We start from the raw sequence: 24088 nt of genomic DNA on the forward strand, positions 1-24088 counted from the left end.
GAGCAGGGCCACGAGGAGGGGTTCCATGGTCCCATCCAGCCCAGCCTCTGCCCCAGTGACCCAGGGACTGCACCACGGTGTCCATTGCAGGAACCGTCCAGCTGAGTCCCCTCCCGACAACGCTGATCACTGTGAGATTTGACAAACGGTTGCTTTGGTAGGTGACTGCGTTTTGGGGGGAGGGATGAAACTTATCACATGTTAATGTGCTCTCTAGAGCAGCACTGTTCAAGAGAAATAAGGTGATCTGTTTGTATAATTTAAAATTTCTACTTAGCCACCATAAAAAATCTAAAGAGAAACATGAGATTAATTTTAATAACGTTTCATTTTAGCCAATATAGCGAAAATACAATTTGACATGTGATCAATATCTCTTACTGAGATATTTTACTTTTGTATACTGTCTTCAAAACCCCATGTATATTAGATATCTAGTACAGCTCAATTTGGGTTAGCCACATTTCAAGGGATTAGTGGCTATGGGATTGGCCAATATGTCTCCGGAGGGTGCTGATACAGCCTGATTTTTTTTTTTTTCTGCATGGGCAGGCACTGGGAATTGAACCCGGGTCTCCGGAGTGGCAAGCGAGAACTCTGCCACTGAGCCACCATCGCACCGCCCAAGGGTAGCTCTTTTTACATATTTTAGATATTGAATTTCTCCAAGGTTTGGTTTATTTAGGCTTCCAAACTCTTTTTTATTTTATTTATTTATTTTTTTGCATGGGCAGTCACCGGGAATTGAACCCAGGTCTCCGGCATGGCAGGCGAGAACTCTGCCTGCTGAGCCACCTTGGCCCGCCCTGATACAGCCTGATTTTTGAAAGTCACTGTATTATGAATTGGGAAACAGATATCTCGGTGGGGTGTGGGGCGGGTGGGACTAATTCTTGCTGAAAGCCAAAAACCAAACACTACACTAAATGTTTTCATGGTTCCTTCTTTACTACACACACACACACACACACACACACACACACGCATGCTCCCTTCTACACATGTACATGTACTGTGACAGGAGACAGGTGATTATTATGGTCCTCATTTGACAGATGGGGACACTGAGATGGAGGGGGGGAAGAGACAACATCCTGCAGATCAAATCATCATACAGCTCTTCTCCAAGGCATCCGTCCCCAGCGCAATGAAGCTGGTGGGCCTCCTCTATCATCGCACAGTCCACAGTACGAAGTAGGCACTGTGTGGTTGGCTGAGTTAGGTACCAAGAAAAAGACATATTCCTAATCTGAATCCATGCCTGCGGTGGGAACCCGTGGTAAACAGGACCTTTGGAAGACGCTATTTTTAGTTAAGGTCCCGATCCCATTACTGGAGGCTTTCTGAGGACAAAGCCAAGTGAAGAAGGTGGAAGCTGAGGGAAGCCTGAAGCGAAAGGAGACGGAGTCGCCACGTGCCCAGCCCTGTGATACAAGAGCAAGAACCACGGAAGACAAGCAGCCACCCCACAACGCCACAGCCTTCAGGGAGGAAACATCGCCTTGTGACGCCTCGATTTTGGACCTCTAGCCTCAAAACCATGAGCCTGTGAATTCCTGTTCCTAAGCCAACCCGCTGTATAGTATTTGTTTTAGCAGCTGGGAAATTAAGACATTTTTATTAAATATTAGCTAACTGTTTATTAGTTGAATGCAGGGGAAATTCTGGCCCATCTTATTGTGCAATCTAGAGCAATCAAGGATCCCAAAGAGGCACAGGGATTTGTGTGAAAGTGAGGAGGGCAGGGGGACTTGGGGGTGGACAGGGGCGCATTTCCACGCCTGAGTAATCCGGAGGCTTGGGTTAGAGCTTGTAAATCACCCTCTCAGGGCAAAAGACAGAGCAACAAAAAAGAGGAAATTATCATTTCTTGGGTTACCTACAAGGGATCAAGTCCTCTGAGGACACTTCACATCTATTTTCTCACTCCTCATTCCAACCTCATGGGAGAGGTTTTACTAACTCCATCACAGATGACAAAAAATTGAGGCTGCTAATTCGTTCTCCTCCAAAAACCCCGCTCCAAAGTACCTCAGGTTGGAGGGCAGCATATGATTCATCAGAAAGTAAGTCCCATTTTCAGACTAAAAGTCTTTTTTTTTTAGGTTCATAGTGCAGGAATCGAGCCTGGGTCTCCCACACGGAATGTACTAAAAGTTTTCTAAAGCAGCTTTAGACTTTGCCTAAGAACCTTCTATTTTAATACTCACCTTGAGTTCTCCTTTCTGTTCCAACTGCTTCCTTGAAGTCCACATATGCATAGATTTTATTACTTACACCTGCCTAACTGATCAAGCTTTCTCCAAAGCACTACCAAAATCCTCTTAAAGTCCTATTTTATCATGCCACTTTCTCTTTGCCAGAAACCTACAACTACTCCCCAGGGCTTCATAAATGCATTAATGAAAAGTTAATGGAAAGAAAGCTGATGCTTGTTTGCCATTTCCTCCCCTACAATGTCTGTATTAGGTTTCTATTGCTCCATAACAAATTATCACAAACTCAGCACCTTAAATAGCAAAAATTTACTATCTTACATTTATGGAGGTCGGAAGCCCGACTGGGCTCACTGGGCTAAAATCCAGGCGTGTCAGCAGGGCTGCATGCCTCTCTGGATGCTCTAAGTGGGGTTCCTTTTCTTTCCTTCTCCAGCTTCTAGAGGCTTCCCACACCGCGTGGTATGTGGCCTTTCCTCTGTCTTCCACACTAGCAAAGCTGAGCCCCTCCGACAGCAGACCACTCTTCCGCCTCCCTCTTCCACGTTTAAGGACCCCTGTGATCGCACTGGACCTGACAAACAAGGATAACTCCCTTTTCTGGGCCAACTGATTAGCACATTCATTCCACTGTACCCTCCACTCCCCTTTGCCATGGAGGTTCTAGGGATTAGGACCTGGATGTCTTTGGGGGAAGACGGAGATTATGCAGTCCACCATAGCCTGCCCCGAAGGCTCACTGCCTCCCACATGCAAAATACATTCACCTCATCCCCAAATCCTCAAAATTCCTCGACCCGACATAGCATCAATTCACAGTCCAAAATCTCATCTGAATCTCATCAGCGCAAAAGTCCCAAACATCACCATCAAAATCATCTAAATCAGGTACAGGTGAGACTTTGGGTTTGCTCCGTCTGTGGACCTGTGAAACTAAAGAAACCTGTTGCCAAAATACAATACTAGAAGGAGCACAGGATAACGGTTCTAGACATTCCCATTGGAAAAGGAAGAAAATAGAGGGAAATAAAGGAGTCACTGCTCCTAAACAACATCAAAATTCAATGGGTGATAAAAAGAAATTAAGAAAAAAAAAAGGGTGGTGCAACAGTGACTCAGTGGCATAATTCTCACTTGCCATTCCAGAGACCCGGGTTCAATTTCCGGAGCCTGCCCATGGCAAAAAAAATCCATTTGGGCAAACTCCATCATGTTTCAAGGCTGGGAATCACCCTCTGGTTCGCAGCTCCACCCCTGGAACTCTTGACTCCCTGGGCTCACAAATCCACCTCTTGAGGCATGGCCTTGTTTCCTCTAGCTGCTTATACTAAAATGAAAGAGGAAAGAGATAGATTGAGGAAAGAACTGTGAAATAAAAATGAACCAGAATTTGATGATTTGGGGACTTCACAGCCTATCCAGATTGGGAAAAAAAGAAACTAACAAAACAAGGCAACATTAAAATTAAGAAATTCACTGTCAGAATGCATGCACTCTTTTTTATTTTTTCTCACATGTCTGCAGTTGAGTGGTTTCATCAGCTTGTTTCCTGACCATTGAATTTTAGTGTCTGACAGCTCTCTTTCATTTCATATTCTCTCTGTCCTTTTTGGTGCAAGCTGGCAGTATTTCTCTGATACGAAATTCTGAGGAACCTTGTAGATTTCCTATGCATATCAGAGGGATTCACTCCATAAAACAAGAGGCTCCGCCACAGATCTTTCCTAGATAATCCCATTGCTATTTCTGACTTCCGAATGAAGGCTCAGAGCTCTGAGTTACATGCTTAACCTCTTCAAAGGGCCTTCTGCTAACTGAAGACTGACCTTCTGATCTTCCTGAGATATTAGCAAAAGGTTGCTCAGCTGCAATCTCAGGTTTTTCTCCAGAGCATGCATTCTGACAGTGAATTTCCTAATTTTAATGTTGCCTTGTTTTGTTAGTTTCTTTTTTTCCAATCTGGATAGGCTGAGAAGTTCCCAAATCATCAAATTCTGGTTCGTTTTTATTTCAAAGTTCTTTCCTCAATCTATCTCTTTCCTCTTGCATTTTAGTATAAGCAACTAGAAGAAATGAGGCCATCCCTTCAACGTTCTGCTTCCCACTTTACTGCAGAATAAAATTCACCTAAGTTCCCTGACACTTTCCCGCAGTTTCCCGTAGCATGTTCCTCATTTCCTTCTGCGCCCTCACCAGCAGCATCTTTATGTCGATCCTTCAATCAACAGTCTGTTTATGTCTACAACCATTATCCTGTACCTATTCCAGTATTGTATTTTGGCTGCAGGTAACTGGTTTCTCTAGTTTCACAGATCCAAAGACAGAGTGGGATTGTGCCCCAGTGCCTCTAAGATGACCTGTTTTCTCTACTGCTGCTCGTTTCTTTCTGAGTCCTCCCAAGTAGAGCTGTTAACATCCATATTTCTATTAACAATCTGTTCAAAAAAATCTAGGTTTTTTCCTGTCATATTCCTCAAAATTTCTCCTCTAGCCTGTCCACTGTCCAATTCAAAAGCCTTTTCCACAGTGTTAGGTATTTTTTTCCTGCAGACTGCGGCACCCCACTTATTGGACCAAACTATATATAATAAAACTATATTTAATAGCTTCCTATTGCTGCTATAACAAATATAGCACTTTACACAAAACAAACGTATTATTTACAGTTCCAAACAATAACCTGCCTTTGCTGATTTTGGAGTGGAGAATGGAGACCAAAAGTCAAACACTGTGGGTGGGCTCTAGAAGACAAAAAAGACATGGAAATGGATTCTCTTCTAGAGCTTCTAGAAAGGAATGGAGCCCCCTGCAGACACCTCGATATTATCCTGGTGATACCATGTTGGATTACTGACCTAAAGGGCAGTAAGAGAATAAATCTGTATTGTTTAAGACACTAACTTTTGGTAACTTGTTATAAAAGCAATAGAAAATGAAACTCGTGGTCATTTAGTCATTCACTAAACACCCAATTTATGCCAGGCTCTGGGGTCCTAAACTAATGAACTCTTCAGAGAGAGAACAATGTCTAAATAAATGATTATAGGTATGGAGCCCTCAGGTATGCACAGGCTGAGAGGCATGGCCATGGAAGCGAGCCAAGCTGCACTGTGTCAGCAGGCATTTCCAGGTTTGTTGTGGGCAGGGGCAGTTGAAATACTCAGTCCCACAGCCCAAGGTCATCCAAGTGAGAGCCTGGCGACCAGCAGATACATCAGGCCCACAAGCGAATTCTCTGCCGAGAGGCACACTGCCTAGCCCCCAGCCCTGGGATTAGTGGCTCTCAGTGCACACTGAGACCAGCGGCCTTGGCTGGAATTGCACTGGGTCTCCCTCCTACTCAGCTGGCTGCTGCAGGTGGGGAGAGGTGGGCCTGAGGGGAAGAGGTGTCCCAAGAGCACCCTCTGCTGAGAAGATGTGGAAAGTGCAGTCTGGCAAAGTGCCTTTCTGCCTTGCTTTCAACAGATCTTCAAGTAGAACTGCAGCTGCTGCATGAGATCTGGGCCTTAGCTTGGTGGGGAATTACTGACAAACCAAAAGCAAAAGGAAACTTTCAATACAAAGCCAAGCAAATACAAATCTTAGTCTACTGAGGGAAGTCAACTTTCAAAATAACCTCATCAAGCTAATCAAATGCTCTGAAGCCAACAGAAAATCACAAAGCACATGAATATGCAGGCAGATATGGCCCAGTCAAATGACCAACTAAAACACCAGAGAAGACCCAGAATCTGGAACAACTAACCAAAGACATGCATACAAATCTCCTAAATAAATTCTGTGGGTTGACTAATGATATAAAGGATATCAAGAAGGCACTAGAAGAGCATAAAGAATTTGGAAGAATAAATAGAAAAAGAGAAGATCTCACAAAGACGAAAGGTACTGTAGACCAAATTAAAAATATACTAGAGATACAGCTTTCACAATGTGACTGCATGATTATGAAAACCTTGTGTCTGATGCTCTTTTATCTACCTTATCAACAGATGAGTAAAACATAGGAATAAAAATAAATAACAGGAGGAACAAATGTTAAAATAAATTTAGTTTGAAATGCTAGTGATCAATGAAAGGGAGGGGTAAGGGGTATAGTGTGTATATTCATATATCTTTTTTTCTGTTTTCATTTCTTTTTCTGTTGTCTTTTTATTTCTTTTTCTGAATTGATGCAAATGTTCTAAGAAATGATCACGATGATGAATATGCAACTATGTGATGATACTGTGAATTACTGATTATATATGTAGAACGGAATGATCAAAATAGGAATGTTTGTGTCTATTTGGTGTTTTTGGTATTAAAAAAAAAAGTTGCCACTCATAATTGGGTGGGTCACATTTCCATGGAAACAATCAAAAACTTCCACTCAGCAATACTGAATGAGGATTAAATGACATGGCTTTTCTGGGATACAGAACAGATTCAAACTGGTACACCTGCCCAAATTCTGTTAACAATCTTCTCCAAAGATATGATGTTCATGTGTTACTTGGGTGGTGAAAGTAAACACAGACATATACTCACAATAAGAGCAAAAAAATACATATATATTTTTTTATATCTCTAGTATATATATATATATATATATATATATACTAGAGAAACACAACAGTAGATTTGAAGATGGCAGAAGAAAGAATAAGCGAGTTAGAGGACAGGACAATTAAATTCAAGCACATATAAGAATGAATGGCAAAAAAGATGGAAAAATCAGAACTGGAATTCAGGGAAATGATGGGCAAGATGAAATAAGCAAGTATAGGAATCATCGGTGTCCCAGAAGGAGATAACAAGAGTTAAGGGCTAGGAAGATTAGTTGAGGAGATAATGGGGGAAAACTTCCCAACCCTTATAAAAGACATAAATATACAAATCAAAGAAGCCCAAAGAACCGCAAAAAGAATAAGTCCAAATGTACTTGCCCCAAGGAATGTGATAATCAGACTCTCAAATACTGAAGAGAAGCAGAAAGCCCTTAAAGCAGCAAGAGAAAAATGGTTCACCACATACAAGGGAAGCCATATAAGACTAAGTTTGGACTACTCAACAGAACTGATTGAGGGGGCAAGAAGGCAGTGTATGATATATTTAAGATTCTGAAAGAGAAAGACTTCAGGTCAGGAATACTTTTCCCAGCAATGTTGTCCTTCAAGAGTGAGGGAGAGAACAAAATTTTCACAAACACTGGGAGAATCTGCTAACAAGAGACCTGCCTTACAAGAAATACTAAAGGGAGTCATGATGGTTTAAAAAAATATACAGGAGAGAGAAGTCTGGAGAAGAACTGAAAAGTATCAGTAAGGGTAACTTAAAGGATCAAAACAGATGTAAAATAAAATATAGATATAAGAAATAAAAATCAAAGGATAAAATGGTAGATTCAAGAACTGCCTTTACAGTAATAACTTTGAATGTTAATGGACTAATTTACCAATTAAAAGGCACAGACTGGATTAAAAATATGACCATCTATGTGTAGAAGGAACTCAGCTTAGAGGCAAGGATACAAATAGATTGACAGTGAAAGGACGGAAAAAGATGTTCCATGCAAGCTATAACCAAGAGACAGCAGGAGTAGCTGCACTACTCCTTTATCAGACAAAGTAGACTTTAAATTTAAAGATGTCATAAGAGAGGAAGGAAGGACAATACACATTAATAAAAGGGACAATTCACCAAGAAGAAATAACAGTCATAAATGTTTATGCTCCCAGTCAAGGAGCACCAAAGTACATGAGACAAGCATTAGCAAAAGTGAAGGGAGCAACAGATGTTTCAACAACAATAGTGGGAGACTTCAATACACCACTCTCCTCTATAGATAGAACAACCATGCACAGGATCAACAAGGAAATACAGAACTTAAACAATGTGATAAATAAATATGACCTAACAGATATATAGCAATTGTTATACCCCAAACACCAGGATATACTTTCTTCTCAAGTGCTCATGGAATGTTTTCCAGGATAGATCATATGGTGAGACACAAAACAGGTTTTAATAAATTTTAAAAGATTGAAATTCTTCAAAGCACCTTCTCTGACCACAATGGAATGAAGCTGGAAATCAATACCCACCAAAGAACCAGACTTCACAAATATATTAAGCTTAAATAACACACTCTTAGACAACCAGTGGGTCAAAGGAGAAATTGCTAGAGAAATCAGTAACTATCTGGAGATGAGTAAAAACGAGAATATAACATATCAGAATTTATGGGGTACAGCAAAGGCCGTGCTGTAAGAGAAATGTATTGCCCTAAATGCCAATATTAAAAAAGAAGAAAGAGCAAAACAGAAGAGAAATAACAAAGATTAAAGCAGAATTAAATGAATGGGAGAACAAAAGAACAATAGAAAGAATCAATAAAAAGAAAAGTTGGTTCTTTGAGAAAATCACTAAATTGATGGACCTCTGAATAGGCTGACAAAGAAAAAAAGAGAGGACTCAAACAAACTAGACAGTCTTACACTGACTCAAGAAGAAACAGAAAATCTCAACAAACCAATCACAAGTAAAGAGAATATGCTTGGCAGATAATTAAAAAGTATTAGCAAAGTCCCTTGAGGGGCTGGAGAAAAAATATGGAACTATTAAATCTTTCCACCTGGGAAATCCCAGATACTCTCTCAAACGTTAGGTGCTCCTAAGTCAATAGGCCAAGTCCTTGATCTTGAGGCTTGTTCTTATGAAACTTATTTCTGTAGCAGACAAGATAAGGGTGCCTATAATTATGCCTAAGACTTACTTCCAGAGGACCTCCTTTATTTCTCAGATTTGGTCTCTCTCTCCCTAACCCCAACTCTGCAAGTAAAATCGTCAACTAAATATTGTTATTTGCCAAGGTATACCAAACCCCAACCAGGTCATTCTTCTTAGTGCTAAAGAACACCCAAGGCACCCAAGGATCTGAGATCCTATAAAAGTTTCATGCACTATGTTTACGTTTCAGAAACCTATAACCTCCAGAAGGTTCCCAGGCCAGATAAGTCCTGAAACCCAGAGGTGCCAGCCTCTCCAAGAACATCAGCCAGTTCCATCCCCTTATCCCCTATTGTTGACACCCCTTTACAACATGAAAAAAGTTAGAATGGGCATAACTCAAATATCCCTAAAGATTGGGAGAAGGATCAAAGGAGAAGGAGGAGTTATAACAAAGAAGTTAGGATTTAACAAATGAGGATGACTGCTGAATCATTTTATTGATATTTCCTTTTAGTTTCCAGTGTCTTGGAGCAGCTAGAAGAAAAAGGTGAAATTGTGAGACTGTAACTCATATTAAGCTTTGAAATCTGTTCTATATCTAATTGTTAAAATGTACTTTGAAATGCATCGCTTTTTTTTTGTATATATGTTATATTTCACAATAAAAAATGTTAAAAAAAACAAACAAACAGAGATGTGGGGAGTAACCACGGCCCAAAGGGCTTTACAGAAACACCCAGTACACTGGGGAGATGGAAAAAAAATTTTTAAAATGATTACAGATTCACAAGAGAAGTGCTAGCAGACATGCACAAGGTGATGCAAGAACACAGGGGCTGAGATAAGGCTTCAGGAAAGAGGTGCATCAACAGAGATGTTGATGCTGGAGGGACCTCTTGAAATAAAAGGAATTTATCTTCAGTTAAAGAGGGAAGGAGCATTTCAGGTGCACAGAGCACAACACACAAAGACAAAGAGGCATAAATAGCTTGGCCATGATTGGAAACAAACCTCTCCATGTTTACAAATTATCATTCATCTGGGGAAAAAAGGTAAGAGACACAACCAGAAGGGCCACTCAGATCAGGACGTTAAGAACTGTGAGCCATGTGCTAAGGAACTTGGGCTCTACGTTGTAAGTAGGACCCCAGCGTGGGTTTTTAAGCAACAAGCAAGTATGAATTGGATTTTTATTTATAAAGATTACACTGATTACAGGGTAGGAGATGAATTGATGGTGGGAAGCACTGAGGCAGAAACTTAGGTGCCTCCTGCACTAACTCAGGCAGGAGATTTTGAGGCCTGAACCACACACAGAGAGAGAGAGAGAGAGAGAGAGAGAGAGAGAGAGAGAGAGAGAGAGAGAGAGAGAGAAAGATTCAAGAGACATACAGGGAGGTCACTGAATCTATAGGGCCCCCAAACCCACTAGAGGAAGGTGGGGAACGAAGACAGGAAGGAGTCAAGAATGACTCTCTAGGTTGCTATTTTTAATTATAATTTTGATACTGTGTGTGGTGGTTAATTTTATGTCACAATTTGGCTGGGTCACCATGTCCAGTTGTTTGGTAAAACACTGGCGTGTGGGAGGTATTTCCTAGATGGGATCAGAATCTACAAGCAGTTGACTTTAAGCAATTACTCTCAGCAATATGTGTGGGCTTCATCCAATCAGTTGAGACCTTCAAAGGCAGAACTGAATGTTCCGAGAATCAGGAGGAATTCTGCCTCCAGACTGTACCCTCCATTCCTTCTGGTCTCCCCTACAGAGAACTGTTCTGTAGAAATCACCATCATTCCTCCTGGAATTTCCAGCTCCCAACTTGCTATATAAAATTCAGACTTGCCGGGCCCCCCTAACCACATGTGCCACCATTTCCTTAAAAGAAATCTATTAATACAGACTATCTAGCCTGTTGGTGCTACTTCTCTGGAAAACTCTGACTCACCGAGAGAGAGAATGTAGAATGAAGAATGGTTTTCAAGAAAAAATTACTACATGAAGATTTAGATACATTAAGGCAGCCCTGTCTAAAGGACTTCCAGTGGGTGGTGACTGGGAATATGATGATGGAATTTTAAAAAGAGTTTGGGGGTAAAAGTGCCAAAATGGAATGGGTCCAGAAGACGGAAGATATGAGGCAGAAAGAGAGAGGAGAGGAGAGAGAAAGAGAGGAACAGGAAAGAGAGGGAGTGTGCAGATCGAAATCCTGAGATATACCAACATTTAAATGGGAAACCGGTGATTCTCTACCTATTCAAGCTCAGTCTTTCCTTGAGACTCAATTCAATTGCTACGTCAACACTGAGCCTTCAGCACAATTTGCATCTCTCTCTTCTGGGAGCTCCATAGGGCTCCATCAGCGACATACCATATGGCTGCCTGGTCATATGTTTCTTTCTCTTTCTGTTTATTGATAAATTGCCAGGCCTATCTTGTATTTACTTGATATCTCTACTGAACCTAGTTCAGGGCTGTGACATGCTGTGAGCTAAAAATAATATGGACATTGTTGAACCTGTAAGAAAATAGTGGAGGCAGGGGTGGAATACTACACCTACATCCTCCACCTGGCCTTCAGTTTCTTTAATCTACCAAAAATGCAGCCATGCTCCACTTTAATAAGGGAATCATGCAATTCCAAACACCTAAAAGGTTTCAATCTAACCAAAAACTACCATATGCTTAATGACAGCTTTTTAAATGACTGTCCTGTGGACTGGTTCACATGAAGTGAGCCCAGCTCTTGGGCTGAGTTACCATAGTAGATGGAACTTTTTTGTGCTTTTCTCAAATTTGAAGCCAGTGACCAACTGCATGCCACTTAACTTGAATCTATTACAGAACATCTAAAGCCTACGGTTCTGTAGTGGAAAATTTACTTTCCAATAGCACAATGGTTGTCCTATCAGCACAACAGGGAAACTCATTCCTAGGAGAAACTTTTCTTGGGACTGAGTTTTCCAAGAAAAAGCACAGCAGTTCAGGTTGTTAAACAAACATTTATGGCCGCCCTTTGAAAATGAAAATCCATTTGAGACTGTGGAAACCCATAAACTCTTCAAGTTTTATGACATTATATGGTGGTTGAAAGAGACCATGTTTGGATTACTTTATGGGATCGAAATCAAGAACTTGTATGTTTTGCATTACATGAAACTTTCTAAAGGCTGTAAAACCTTTTAAAATGATCATTTTACCTGTGGAGGCTACAACATTTCCATTTAAGATTTAGTTACGTTGACAAGCAAACCTGAAGGCAGAACAAAATTAGAGTCTTTGCATATTTATTTCTAATTTTTATACTTAACACATGACTAACATAACTAAACTAGGGGCCTCAAACCAGGCCAGGCCATAATGTAACAACAACAATAAAAAATAAACTCCTTGATAAGTGACACAACAGAAATTTGTCTGCTTTCTTTAATTGTCTAAAGCTTAAACAAACAAATAAAAAAACCATGCTCTGCCCAGAGCACAAAGGACAAAATGCCCTAATTATCAAAATGCCTTCCCATACCAGGTATTGTAAGCAAACGAACACAAGAAGCCTGTGTCTAAATGACCCCTAAACCGAGCTGATCCCGCACACCTCACATGGCAGTGAACAGAAAGGCACAGGCAGCTTGCAGCTTCTCCCATTTTTATATTGTAATAAAGAGACTTGATTCTGCTCCCTGGGAATGACTGGGGTACTTTGGAGGCATCAAACTTTGCTATGACCTCGTAAGACGATTCCAGCATTAAATAGCGATCATGTTATTCAGTGGAGTCCCGGATATTACATATAGAATCAAGAGAATGTCAGAACCCAAAAGGACATTAGACAGCCTTTTATTCTGCCCCTGCCCTCATTTTATAGATTAGAGATGCCTAAAGTAAGACACAGAGACTTGTCCCAGACTCCACAGCTATTGGGGACAGACTCAGGATTGGACTCTGAGTCTCCTGACACCACAGTCCTCTAAAATGCCGGGTACCAGCTGATAGCCAAGTCCAGGGCCTGACCTCACCACACGCCCTTTCTGCTGGACCTGCTAGAGCTCCCTGCCTGACGCGAGGCAGTGCTCTCGTCTTAGCCATGGGCCGAAGATGCTCTAAAGACCCACAGGTGTTAACGTAACAATTTCCCCACAGCCATCTCCCCTTTCACTCCCATCCAGGAATCCTCAGATATAAATTAATCAAACACCAAGACGACTGTGGTCAGTTGACTTACACCCCCCAACAAACACACGTTCTTAATCTCAATCCACATTCCTGTGGGTGTGGAGCCATTGTAAATATGACCTCTTGAAAATGCTATTTTCAGCCAAGGTGTGGGCAAACAAAATGCACCCCTTAATCAGGTTTATAGGAGCTCTTCTAAGAGGACTTGGAAGTCAAAGAAGCAAGAAAGGAGGGGACAACTTCATGTGACAGGAAGGCCAAGGAACCCCAAGGATTGTCAGAACTCTACAATCTTCATGGAGAAAGGAAGGCCTGCTGACATCTAGCTTTTGGACTTCTTAAGCCTCAAAACTGTGAGCCGATAAACTCCTATGGTTGAAGCCAGCCCACTGTGTGTTATTTGTGATAGGAATTCCGCCAAACGAAGGCACCAACCATTTGAAAAAGGGAGAATATCTCCACTTTGGTAATTATTCTGTCATTAGGAAAGTCACATACTACATTTCACTGAACTCTCCTCCTTTTACTAAATGCTTCCTGTTTAACCAAAATGGCTGGTATCCCCTTTGCCCCACAGGTGCTTGAAAGCTCATTATTTGACCCCATATTTGGAAGGTTTTGTTTGACCAATGTAATCATTAGCTCATGATACTCCTCCTAATCACAGCAATATATATATATATACTGTGTGTATATATATGTTTATATATATGTGTGTGTATATATGCAATTCAGTGGAATCTAAACATTTGAAAATGTTTGTTTTTTTTTCTACCAGTTTGGTCACATTCACAATTAGCACTGCTTTTGCTTTGAACAAAAATAACTTCCAGTAATATGGGGGGGGGGGGTGACAATATTTTTTGTCTCATTTAAAAGGAACATCCTCCAAACCCTGCCACGAACTGTGTAATGTCAAGCCAGCACCTAAACTGCTGGGTCCTGTTTCTCTCAGGTGAGGGCAGTGCCCTAGCCCAAACATTCTATTAAACACTCTAAACACCAAGTTATTAACTGGGTTAAGATTCTTGTAAAGCCTCACAAATAATCAGGAAGAGAATCACATGCTTTGTCTGCCATTAAAGATGTGCATTTTGAATTATGTCTACTTAATCCCTTCAAGCCAGTTAGGAATCAATCACCTTTCCATTTGTGGCAGAAAACTGGACAGAAGAGATACATCTAACAGATTTCATTATTATTTCCCAAGAATACCCCAGGGAATTAAAACACTCATATTTACATCCACATTCTTCAGAGATGCAATTTTCACTCTAATCTACATCCCCAAATGTTATCTATTATTAACAACATTGTCTTAGCTCAATCATTACCCAGGTAATAATTTTTGACAAAGTGTTACAACTGGCATAATACACAATTCGCTTTGTTGGAGGTTTTTTTCCCCCTTTACCCTGGAAAATGTCACAATAGATAGCTGTATTTATAACAGGCTCTTGTATTTAACATCTGGTTCCTGGAAATGATTCATGCAAGTCAACTATTAGTATTGTGGTGACATTTTATAGAAAAGTAGATGACACTGCAGATATATCTGCTTTGTTTGGCAGTGCAAGGATTTTGCCAATGTCCCAATGAGCAGGCAGCATTAACAGTTTTTATAAAATCTATGTTTATTTGCTATGCCGGCCAGAATGAAAGACGGCGCTTTTCAATGTATATTCTAATTGAGGTTCTGGTCAAGAAATTTGACATAGGCACCAGCTAAATGAAAATTCAACCCAGTATCCCATTTCCAATTATGAGGCAAAACTTTACCGAGCAAGATGGAGAACAGCTTCCACTATATTCGAGCCATCTTTGGCGCTTGTTTCACAGAATAATGCCCCATAGGTCTGTAGAAAAGAAATACATGCAATCAAATGAAACCTTTAATTGGGTTTCCTCAAATTTTAGCTTTTAAGATCAATAAAATAAAATGAAAAGATAACATTTTACTATTGAGCACACCAAAAGTGACTTATAGCTAATAAATTGGCCACAGGTTTCCATACTTAAAAAAAAAAAAAAAAAGATTGAGCCTATTCATTCCAGGAACAGTTCCTGGTCAAAGGATTTTCATTTTCATTTTAAAAATTCATGTTTCACTGTGTCATTTGCAACAGTCGTACCCACAGTGCTAAATGTTCTCGATCAAATCATTTGAGAGAAAAATGACAGGCTAAGATAACTGCTCACTAATTAGATCTCCATCAAACGTACATATCCTTCAGGCCGGCAGCTAACCCACTTTCTCCTTCACCTGGTCATCTTCTCATCAGGATCCTGCAATCTTGGTGTTGCTTAAACTAATGGACATTTTCAGGTTCTCTATTATTCAATCTCCTAGCAATTATGTAAATGATCATTAATCAAATCACTCTGATGCTTCAAAACATTAGATGTCTCCCATTCCTTTTTGAGTCACATTCAAAAGTTTTACCATGGCCAGGAAGGCCCAGCTTAAAACAGCCCCAGCCCACCTCCCAGCCTCAAGCCCACCATCTCTCCTCACTCATAGTACTCCAGCTACCCCTACCTTCCCTCTATTTCTCCAGTGTTGCAAATTCTCTCCATTCGCAGGGCATTTGCACATGCTGTTTCTAATGCCCAGAGTATCCCCCACCCCTATCAACCTTCTTCACCAGACTGACTCCTTTTGGATTTTTAGGAAACGCATCCTTGGAGTTCAAATTAAGTATTTTCTATTCTTAAAAGCTTACACTAGGTTTTCCTACTACAAAACCTTATAGCACCTTGTGTTTTTCCTGCATAGCACTTACCAAAACTGTAATTTATAAAGTAATTTTTGTGACTAATTGTCTAACAAGCTGGAGGCATCTTCCCTTAGGAAAAAACCGAGTGTGCTGTGGGTCCAGGTGTGTTAAGAAGTCCTGTGTAGGAAATGGGAAGGATTTGATAGATGCTCTGGAGCACAGAAAGCAGGAAACAAAAGGCATACATGGAGACTCTACAATTGAATCTTTACCCATGAGCCCTAAACCACAGGAAATCTATAAAAAGTCACAAAATGAATGCATTTCTTATAGGACAGGTAATGCTCTTGAGTCTATGTACAGGATGTTATGGGGTGTAATAGAGACTGACTTTGAGGAGTAGGAGGCTGGAGGTCATGAGATGCATAAGGAAGCCAGAAGTCAAGCCTGGGAACTCTAAGAAGTAGTGACAGAGGAATAAAGCTGGCATGTGGCCAGGAATTACTAGCTCTCTAAGGGGCAGTGGGGAGGAGAGTTTGGCATGTGGATTACATGAGTTTATGCATCTCCCAGATGGTAAACAAGGTGAGGACAAGGACTGCATCTGGTTTGCGCCGTGCTCTTTGCTCAGCGCACAGTGAAGCATTTGTCACATGGTAGATAGAGTCAAACACATGCTGAATGAAGCTCCTAACATTTCACTGTCTATTCTTTTCTTTTGTTTTTGTTTTTGTTTTTGTTTACATGGGCAGGCACCAGGAATCGAACCCGGGTCCTCGTGCATGGCAGGCAAGCATTCTTACCTGCTGAGCTACCGTGGCCCGCCCTCACTGTCTGTTCTTGATGTCTATCATATTTGGTTCGCAGATCTAACATTTAAAAACAAGAAAGACTTTCTAACATAACATGGTAGGACTGACAACTTCTCCTCTATATACACTTCAGAGTAGCCCTTTCAAGATGTTGATGACAGATGACATTGATGTCAAGGTCAAATCAGACTGTCACTCTTTGACTCAAGGTTCACCTGAATCCTCATACGAGTAAGATGGATCATAAAAGGGCCATGCAGCATTTTAACTTAGTGATGATAATGAGCCAATAAACATCACCCAGGATAATAAATTCTGACTGGAATGAGCTTCATCCTCAAAACAAATGCAAAAATCATTTCTGACTATCCCAACTGAGCACAAGTCTTAGGGAAAAATAGAAGTCTCCCAATTCCATGCCACCATTTTTTGACCCTTGACACAGTAACCCTCTGGAACAGAGCCCATTTTTTCACAATAAGAGACCCACTCTTTTTCCTTTACGTGGATTCCAGGACAAAAGAAGGATTCTAGGAACTGGGGGAGAGTGGAGAGGAAGTAGAGTAGTTTGAACTTCCTCTTTGTCAATGATACTCAGTGGGAAAAAGTGAGGAAGTGACCATTTTAATCACAAGGGGCCTAATCCTTGGGATAATTACTCACACACTTCAATGTGAGGGATTCTTGGGAGTTTTGCCTCTCAGAAGGGCAGAGTCCACACCCAACAGGGTGGAGGTTCACTCAAAGAGCCTCTTACATAAAGGCAGACTAAAGTGAAAGGTACTGACCCCAAGCTGGTGAGCTTATAAGGTCTCTTCCAGTCGGACCCACTCTCACACTTACCATGGCCAGCTTCTCTCCAAAGTGTCCTGGGACACATTTTTGTCCCTCTGTGGCAGCAGCATCACGAAGATCGGCCTTGTTTCCTACCAACATGATAGGCACACTTTCATGGGTTGCATCCTGCCATGAAGAAAAGAAAAAAATTGTATGTACATCAGCCACTGGACAAAGGACAACAATGACAATAGCTGCAGTCACTATTTTTCAAATTTCTCTGCTTAAGTGTCAAAATGAAGGGCTTAAGACGGGCATATCCCATCTCAGCAGGATGAGAAGCAAGTAAAGGAAGATCATCTGATAAATCAAAGGGAGACAGGGTTCTGGTTCCCAAGCAAGAAAAGCAGCATCCCTGACAAAGACAATTAGAAATTCCTCCTGTGGTGCCTAAAGATGGCTAGGTGTTCATTCGTTATGGCATCATATCCGATAAGAGATCAAAATAGGAGCCTTAAAAATAAAGACATTTCATTTGACCCCCTTCTTCCTCTGAGGGAGGACACCAGAATGTGGTAAGAGCAAAGGGGAGCCAGGGATGAAAGGTTCTCCTCAAAACTAGACTCTACCCAAGAGTGTGCTCCCCAAGAATTTTTTTGGTGACCTCCTCAGGATTTAAAGGGACACCACTGGGAAACCATTAATCAAATATGCATTTAAGGAAATCAGGGATCTGAGGAGTCTAAATGACTATACAGATTCATACAAGGAAATACTGGCACCTCCTACAAGCCTTTACTTAAATGTCACCTTCTCAGTGAGGCTACCCTGACCACACGAATTAAAACTGGCATCCCATCCCACATCCTGAGCCTTCTTACCTTGCTCTTTCTTTTCCATAACACTTCATGCTTTCTATCATACCATTTATTATATTTACATTTGCTGTTTGTTGACCCCCACTAGGACACAAACTCAACAAGGATAGGGAACTTTTGTTTTATAAACAGGTATGTCCCAGGCACTAGACAGATAGGAGGCACTCAAAAGATATTTTTGACTGTGTAAAAATCAGGAAGAGATCACCCCATCTCAAGTTTCTTCATTCACAGCCTATACCCAAATATTCAATAATTAGTTATTCATGACAGGCAAATAAATGGCCACAATGGCAGAAATCCATAATTTTTTAAAAACATTTTTTAATCTAGTGTTTTTCAATCAGAGTCTTTTAATTATTAATTCAGAGGGTCCATTCGCCCCTGGCAGTCTTCTGCTGCTCGATCCTCTGCCCTTTTCTTTTCCATGGCCACGCCACATTTATAGTATACAGTACATATCTGTAGCAGCCATTTAAACTGTCCCTATGGGAATTCCTTTAAATTGGAAAGCATGAGCCATGGAGTTGGTTTATTATACTCACCTTTTTTCCTATTGTGAAAGTCAAATGCCAAAAGCTATCTAATTTTTACCTCCTAAAAAAACTCATTCATCTTGAATACGGGTGTTTCAGTTCCTTTGGCTGCTCAAGCAAATACCATGCAATGGGTCGGGCTCAATGATGGGAATTTATTGGCTTATGGTTTTGAGGCTAAAAGAGTCCAAACCAAGGTATCACCAAGGCGGTGTTTTAATTCCAAAGACTGGTGATCTGGGGCTGGCTGCTGGTCATCCTTGGTCCTTGGCTCCTCTGTCACATAGCAATGGTGACTTCTCCATTCTGTTTTGGGCTCCATTTAATTTCAGCTTCTTGCTTCTGTGGCTTTCTTACTCTCTGTGTGAATTTCATTGCCCTTATGGAGGACTCCAGTATAAGATTAAGACCCATCTTGGCTGGGCTGGGCCAACCCTTAACTGAAGTCATCTCAACAAAAGGTCCTACGTACGATGGATTAAATCTAAGAACATGTTTTTCAGGGGTACATACAGCTTCAACCCACCAACACAGGTTTCTTCTTTCTCAGACCCAATGAAATGGTAACACTTACAGCTGAAAAAGTTACCTACTTTCCATGTATAAGTACTTAGCCCTGGCAGGTATGGTTATGTTAGGTAAGGGTTATTTCAATGATTTCATCTTGCCCTTTGTGCCTCCTTTTCTTCAGCAATTAAACCACAATCCAAAGACTTAAAATGCAACTAAGGCCAAACGATTCAATAATAATAAAAACCTGTGCTATAGATGACACACACCTGTGGGTAGGAGTTATTTGGGATTGTCAGTTCTTCTCTGGACTAGTAGCTCTATCCCAGGCAGCTCCATTTGTTGCCTTGGGTAGATGCCTCACCTTTATGCATTAACTACAGCCTGTAGTTCCTTTCTTGACATCAAAGGCTTCTTTTGTTAATCTGCTGCTTACTTTGGTGCTTTACAGAAGGAGCAAACAGTGTCGAGTCAGGAAGTCCAATTCTAGCCCAGTTCTACCCCTAACCACTAAAGAACAATAAGCAAGTGGCACAGGCTTTCTATGCATCAGGTTTCCCATAAAAGATAAATGAGAACAATGTTTCTTGCTTCCTTTCTCAAATATATTATAGAGATGCATATAATAAATGGAAAATTTTGTAAAAATAGTTATATAAATGTAAATACATTTTCATTGTGTTTATAACAATTTTATGCATGATATTTCAGTAGAACAAAACGTATACTTATTTACCATTGCCTAAGTGAATTGTAATCAGTTTTCACATCATTCCTTGAGTCAGAAAGAGAACAATCATTCTTTTTTTATGGGGTATGCAATAGGCTCAATTGTAGAATCCAGAGGCTAACCTGAGATCAAACAACAATCAACTACCTGCTTAGCCACTACTTAACTTTAATGCCCATTAAAAATTATAGATGGTAGAGTTATTTAAGAAATTGTATTAGCCTCAGTTTTTTTGTTTATTCAAGAGGCTATACTCAGCCATAGCTTGAGCTTTAGTTTTATGTTGATTAATGTCTGTTGGCAACACACTAAATGTGCTCAAAATCAATTGCTACTTTAAAAACATTTACCATCTAAAAGATACGAAAGCTCCTCAGATGAAAGGAACCATGTCATTTAACCAAAAGAAAGAACAGATGTTAACATACATTTAAAATATCAAGCAGCATTTTGGTGTATCCTGGGATGTTCGAAGACCCCAAATTTCAACTAGAAGGTTCAAAACATACTTCCTAGAGAACTTGGAGCTCAAGGAATGCTTACAATCATGTGGTTTCACCTACCCTTCTCATGTACACCTGTACACCTCCCACCAAGCTACATATCCTGCTATGCTGTCACCCCTTCATGCAGGTTACCTGTATTTTTACTTGCTTCCTACAGGCTTCTGATTTTATCTCTACGAAAACCCAGAACTTGTATTCCTAGAAGCTCCCTTTAGTCATGCTCTTGGCTTCATGGAGACTTGCCCAGCTGCTGAGGACCAGACAATACTGCCAAGTGCCATTGGGAACTCTGCCTCTAACACCCTCTTCTTCCTAATTGCTCGGGTGAGTGGTCTCTCAAGTTCACTGTGATGAAGAGTGACAGCATTTTCCAAAACGGGCTGCAACGCCCACTGTAATTTCTGCCCCTCCATTTTGACTTCTTACCTCAATCATGTCGACCCATTCTCGCACGTTGAGGAAGCTTTTCTCACATGTAACATCATACAGCAGCAAAACGCCGTCTGCTTTTCTGAAGTAAGACTTGGCAATACTTCTGAATCTGGAAAAGGAAAAAAGCACATGATAAGGAGTGATAAGATTCTAACCAGTCAGTCATCTGAGGGCCACCTCATTCTGCATTTCTTTTTTATTCTCACAAATAAGTCCCAACTAAAGGAATCTAACAGTTAACACATTACTGTGAAATAGCCATCTCCAGCATCTTGAATAACCCAGCGAAAGGTAACAGGTTGAGAATCTGGCCTTTTGATTTGGAAAAGCCAATGATAATGATTTTTTTCCACCAAGTAATTAATTCCAAGTGCAGAAAGCATGGCCAGGACAAAGTTGAGAGTATGGTAAAAATTTCAACCTTAACATCAAGCTATCAGAGACCATGCTAAGGAACAGAGAAAGGAGGCTGATGGGACATACATATTAGAGAAAAAATACTTTTTGGAAGGGGGGTGCGTAGGGTGGAGTGAGGGTGGGTGAAAAAAGAACAACTGTTAATACCACCATGTGCAAGAAACTTTACACACCTTGGGGATGGGGGAGCTGCATGGGGGAAAGAGCATACGTCAGCATACGTGCCTAACTTTAAAACCGAGTGCATTATCTTATAAGTACTTTTAAACAGGATTTTAAAAGTACTTATATTTTTAAAATGTTGAAAGACCGAGGCTGCTGGAGATTATAAGCTCCATTAAGGCAAGTGTTTTTGTCTGCTGGTTCACAGTTGATTCTTAGCACTCTGAATGGCATCTGGTACAGAGGGAAGCCTCCCATATTTACTTGTGGAGCAAAACTCTTTTGTTCCCAAAGAGTCAGACAAGATAAAAACCCATGCTTAATGCTTTTGGTCACTGGCAATTAGTACAAGATAAGGCACCGTCATGAGGTGTGAGTCTGGTAATTATTTCGTGGCTCTGCCCTGGATCCAAGGGGTGTTGACAGGTTCTCTTCTTCACTGGTTATCATCAACAGCTAAGTGCCTCTTCAGGTTATCACTGCACTCGGGAGTGTGGCCTCACTGAATCGAAATTCTCATTTTAGGAGAGGGCACTCTTATCTCCGAGAAAACATCAGCTCAGTGAAAGCTGAAAGGTCTCCCTCTCACACAACTGAAATATAGATAGAGGAGGAAAGCCTGGGATGTGGCAAAGGGAAGCATTCTTGAAATTTTAATATGAGCATAAAATAAATATCAAACATCTGGCACGTCTTGTCTTTGCAAACCTAAGCAGAGCCTGAAACAAGGGCATGAGCACTTGCCTCTCCTGACCAGCCGTATCCCAGAGCTGCAGGACGGTACACTCTCCATCCACAATGAGAGTTTTCATTTGAAAATCAACTCCTGGAAAGGGGTACAAGGATGAAGAAATGACATGACTCATTCCATTGGATTTCACTGTCAAGCCCACTTTAGATGAGACAAAAGCCAATAACTCAAAGCTCAGCGAAGCAGAGAGAAATGAACACTGCCTTCAAGGAGCGTGAATGCCAAATACTAATTATACATCAGCCCACACAGGGTTGCAGATTGGGTGTCTTGGGTAAGGCTTTAATCTATGGACAAAGGGAAAAATCTACATCCTATTTGCCTAGTTAGCTAGCTGAACTCAGTCACACACACACACACACATACGCACACAAGTGCATGCATATTTAGATATGGGATGATCTCTAGCAACTGAACCAAATATTGTAGTCTTTAAGATGCAAACTGATGTCAACTTTCAGCTTTGTTACTTGAAGGGTATATCAGAGAACCATAAATTTACAGTGACACCCATTATGAAGAGGGTAATTGATCTGTTCTCATGTTATCAAAATAAGAACTCTTTAGAGGAGGAAGAAAAATAAATGATAATTTGCATATCTTCAGTATGTTTCAATGATTATTATGCAAACTAGGAAAATCAGGATACTAACTCTTTCCTTGTTCTGAGAGGTATTATTCACGTAATCTGTTGTGAAGCAGGGGCAGGGTGCACACAGCTAGCAACGATTTTAACCATGAAGACAAACTTGCCTAAATATTTGTCACTTTGTCAACATTGATGATACCATGTAAGAAAGGCCTTCCCTGACCACAACTCGTATATACATATATTGAAGTCCATGTCCCTTCACTGGGATGTAAATTCCTTGAGGGCCAGGATTTTGTCTGCTTTGTTCACTGTATACCCTTCGTCTCTATAACAGTTTCTGGATGAGAGCAGCAGCACAAAAAAAAGATGCTGAAGAAATGAATCTGTCATCTCAGGCTTTAAAATTGGTTTGGCTCCTCTGACAAGCTAAGCAGACCCCTGTCCTTTGTCAGTCTTCCTTTCCTAAAGTTGAACCTTAGTTAAAATACAAAAGGAGGGCGGGCCAAGGTGGCTCAGCAGGCAGAGCTCTGGCCTGCCCTTCTGGAGACTGGGTTCAATTCCCAGTGCCTATCCCATGTAAAAATAAACAAATAAAAATTAAAATTAAAAGAACTATTCTACGGACAAGATAGACAGATACATGTATGAGAGAGAGAGAGAGACTGGGGGCAAGAGATCTGTACATCTGTGTACATAGCCTATAAAGAAAATAAAATCAAGGTAAAGAAAGGCATTTTCCCATAATTATCTGAAATGGAAATCATACCCAGGGTGGCACTTGTATTTCCTCGAAATTCATTCTTGCAAAGTCGCATGAGAAAACTAGATTTCCCCACTGCAGCGTCCCCCGCAAGCACAATCTTGTATGCCTTCTGGGAGCTAGGAGATTCACGGCTGTCACCTGCCAGGCCTGTCTGGGGAAAAACGTCACCGTAGGTGGCAAAGGTATCAAGTTTCTTCCGAATAAGTAACAAGGCACAGAAAATTGGCAGAATTCATGAATAAAAAGTGTCTTAAAAACTACCTACCTGGGGTGAAAGTGCCGAGATGGGCTTTCTTGAAGAACTGATGAGGCTGTCTTCACCGACAGATCCTTGTGGCTTCCAGTCTAGGACGGAAGCCACACCTTCTGAACCGTATGTCTCCTCATCCCTGATTTCAGGAACC

At 40.9% G+C, this 24088-nt stretch overlaps 1 protein-coding gene across 1 annotated transcript in view; it reads right to left on the reverse strand.

Annotated features, from left to right (window-relative positions):
* Positions 1–24088, reverse strand: part of RASEF (RAS and EF-hand domain containing) — a 91265-nt gene that overhangs the window by 5570 nt on the left and 61607 nt on the right. Inside the window, exons 11-16 of the mRNA XM_077148527.1 lie at positions 23950–24087; positions 23688–23835; positions 22323–22404; positions 20994–21108; positions 17474–17593; positions 14881–14957 (exon numbers count right to left, since the gene is read on the reverse strand). Coding sequence (XP_077004642.1) covers positions 14881–14957; positions 17474–17593; positions 20994–21108; positions 22323–22404; positions 23688–23835; positions 23950–24087 — 680 coding nt within the window. The remainder of the gene's footprint in view (positions 1–14880; positions 14958–17473; positions 17594–20993; positions 21109–22322; positions 22405–23687; positions 23836–23949; position 24088) is intronic.

This window comes from Tamandua tetradactyla, chromosome 2, assembly GCF_023851605.1.
Source record: "Tamandua tetradactyla isolate mTamTet1 chromosome 2, mTamTet1.pri, whole genome shotgun sequence".
Classification (NCBI taxonomy): domain Eukaryota; kingdom Metazoa; phylum Chordata; class Mammalia; order Pilosa; family Myrmecophagidae; genus Tamandua; species Tamandua tetradactyla.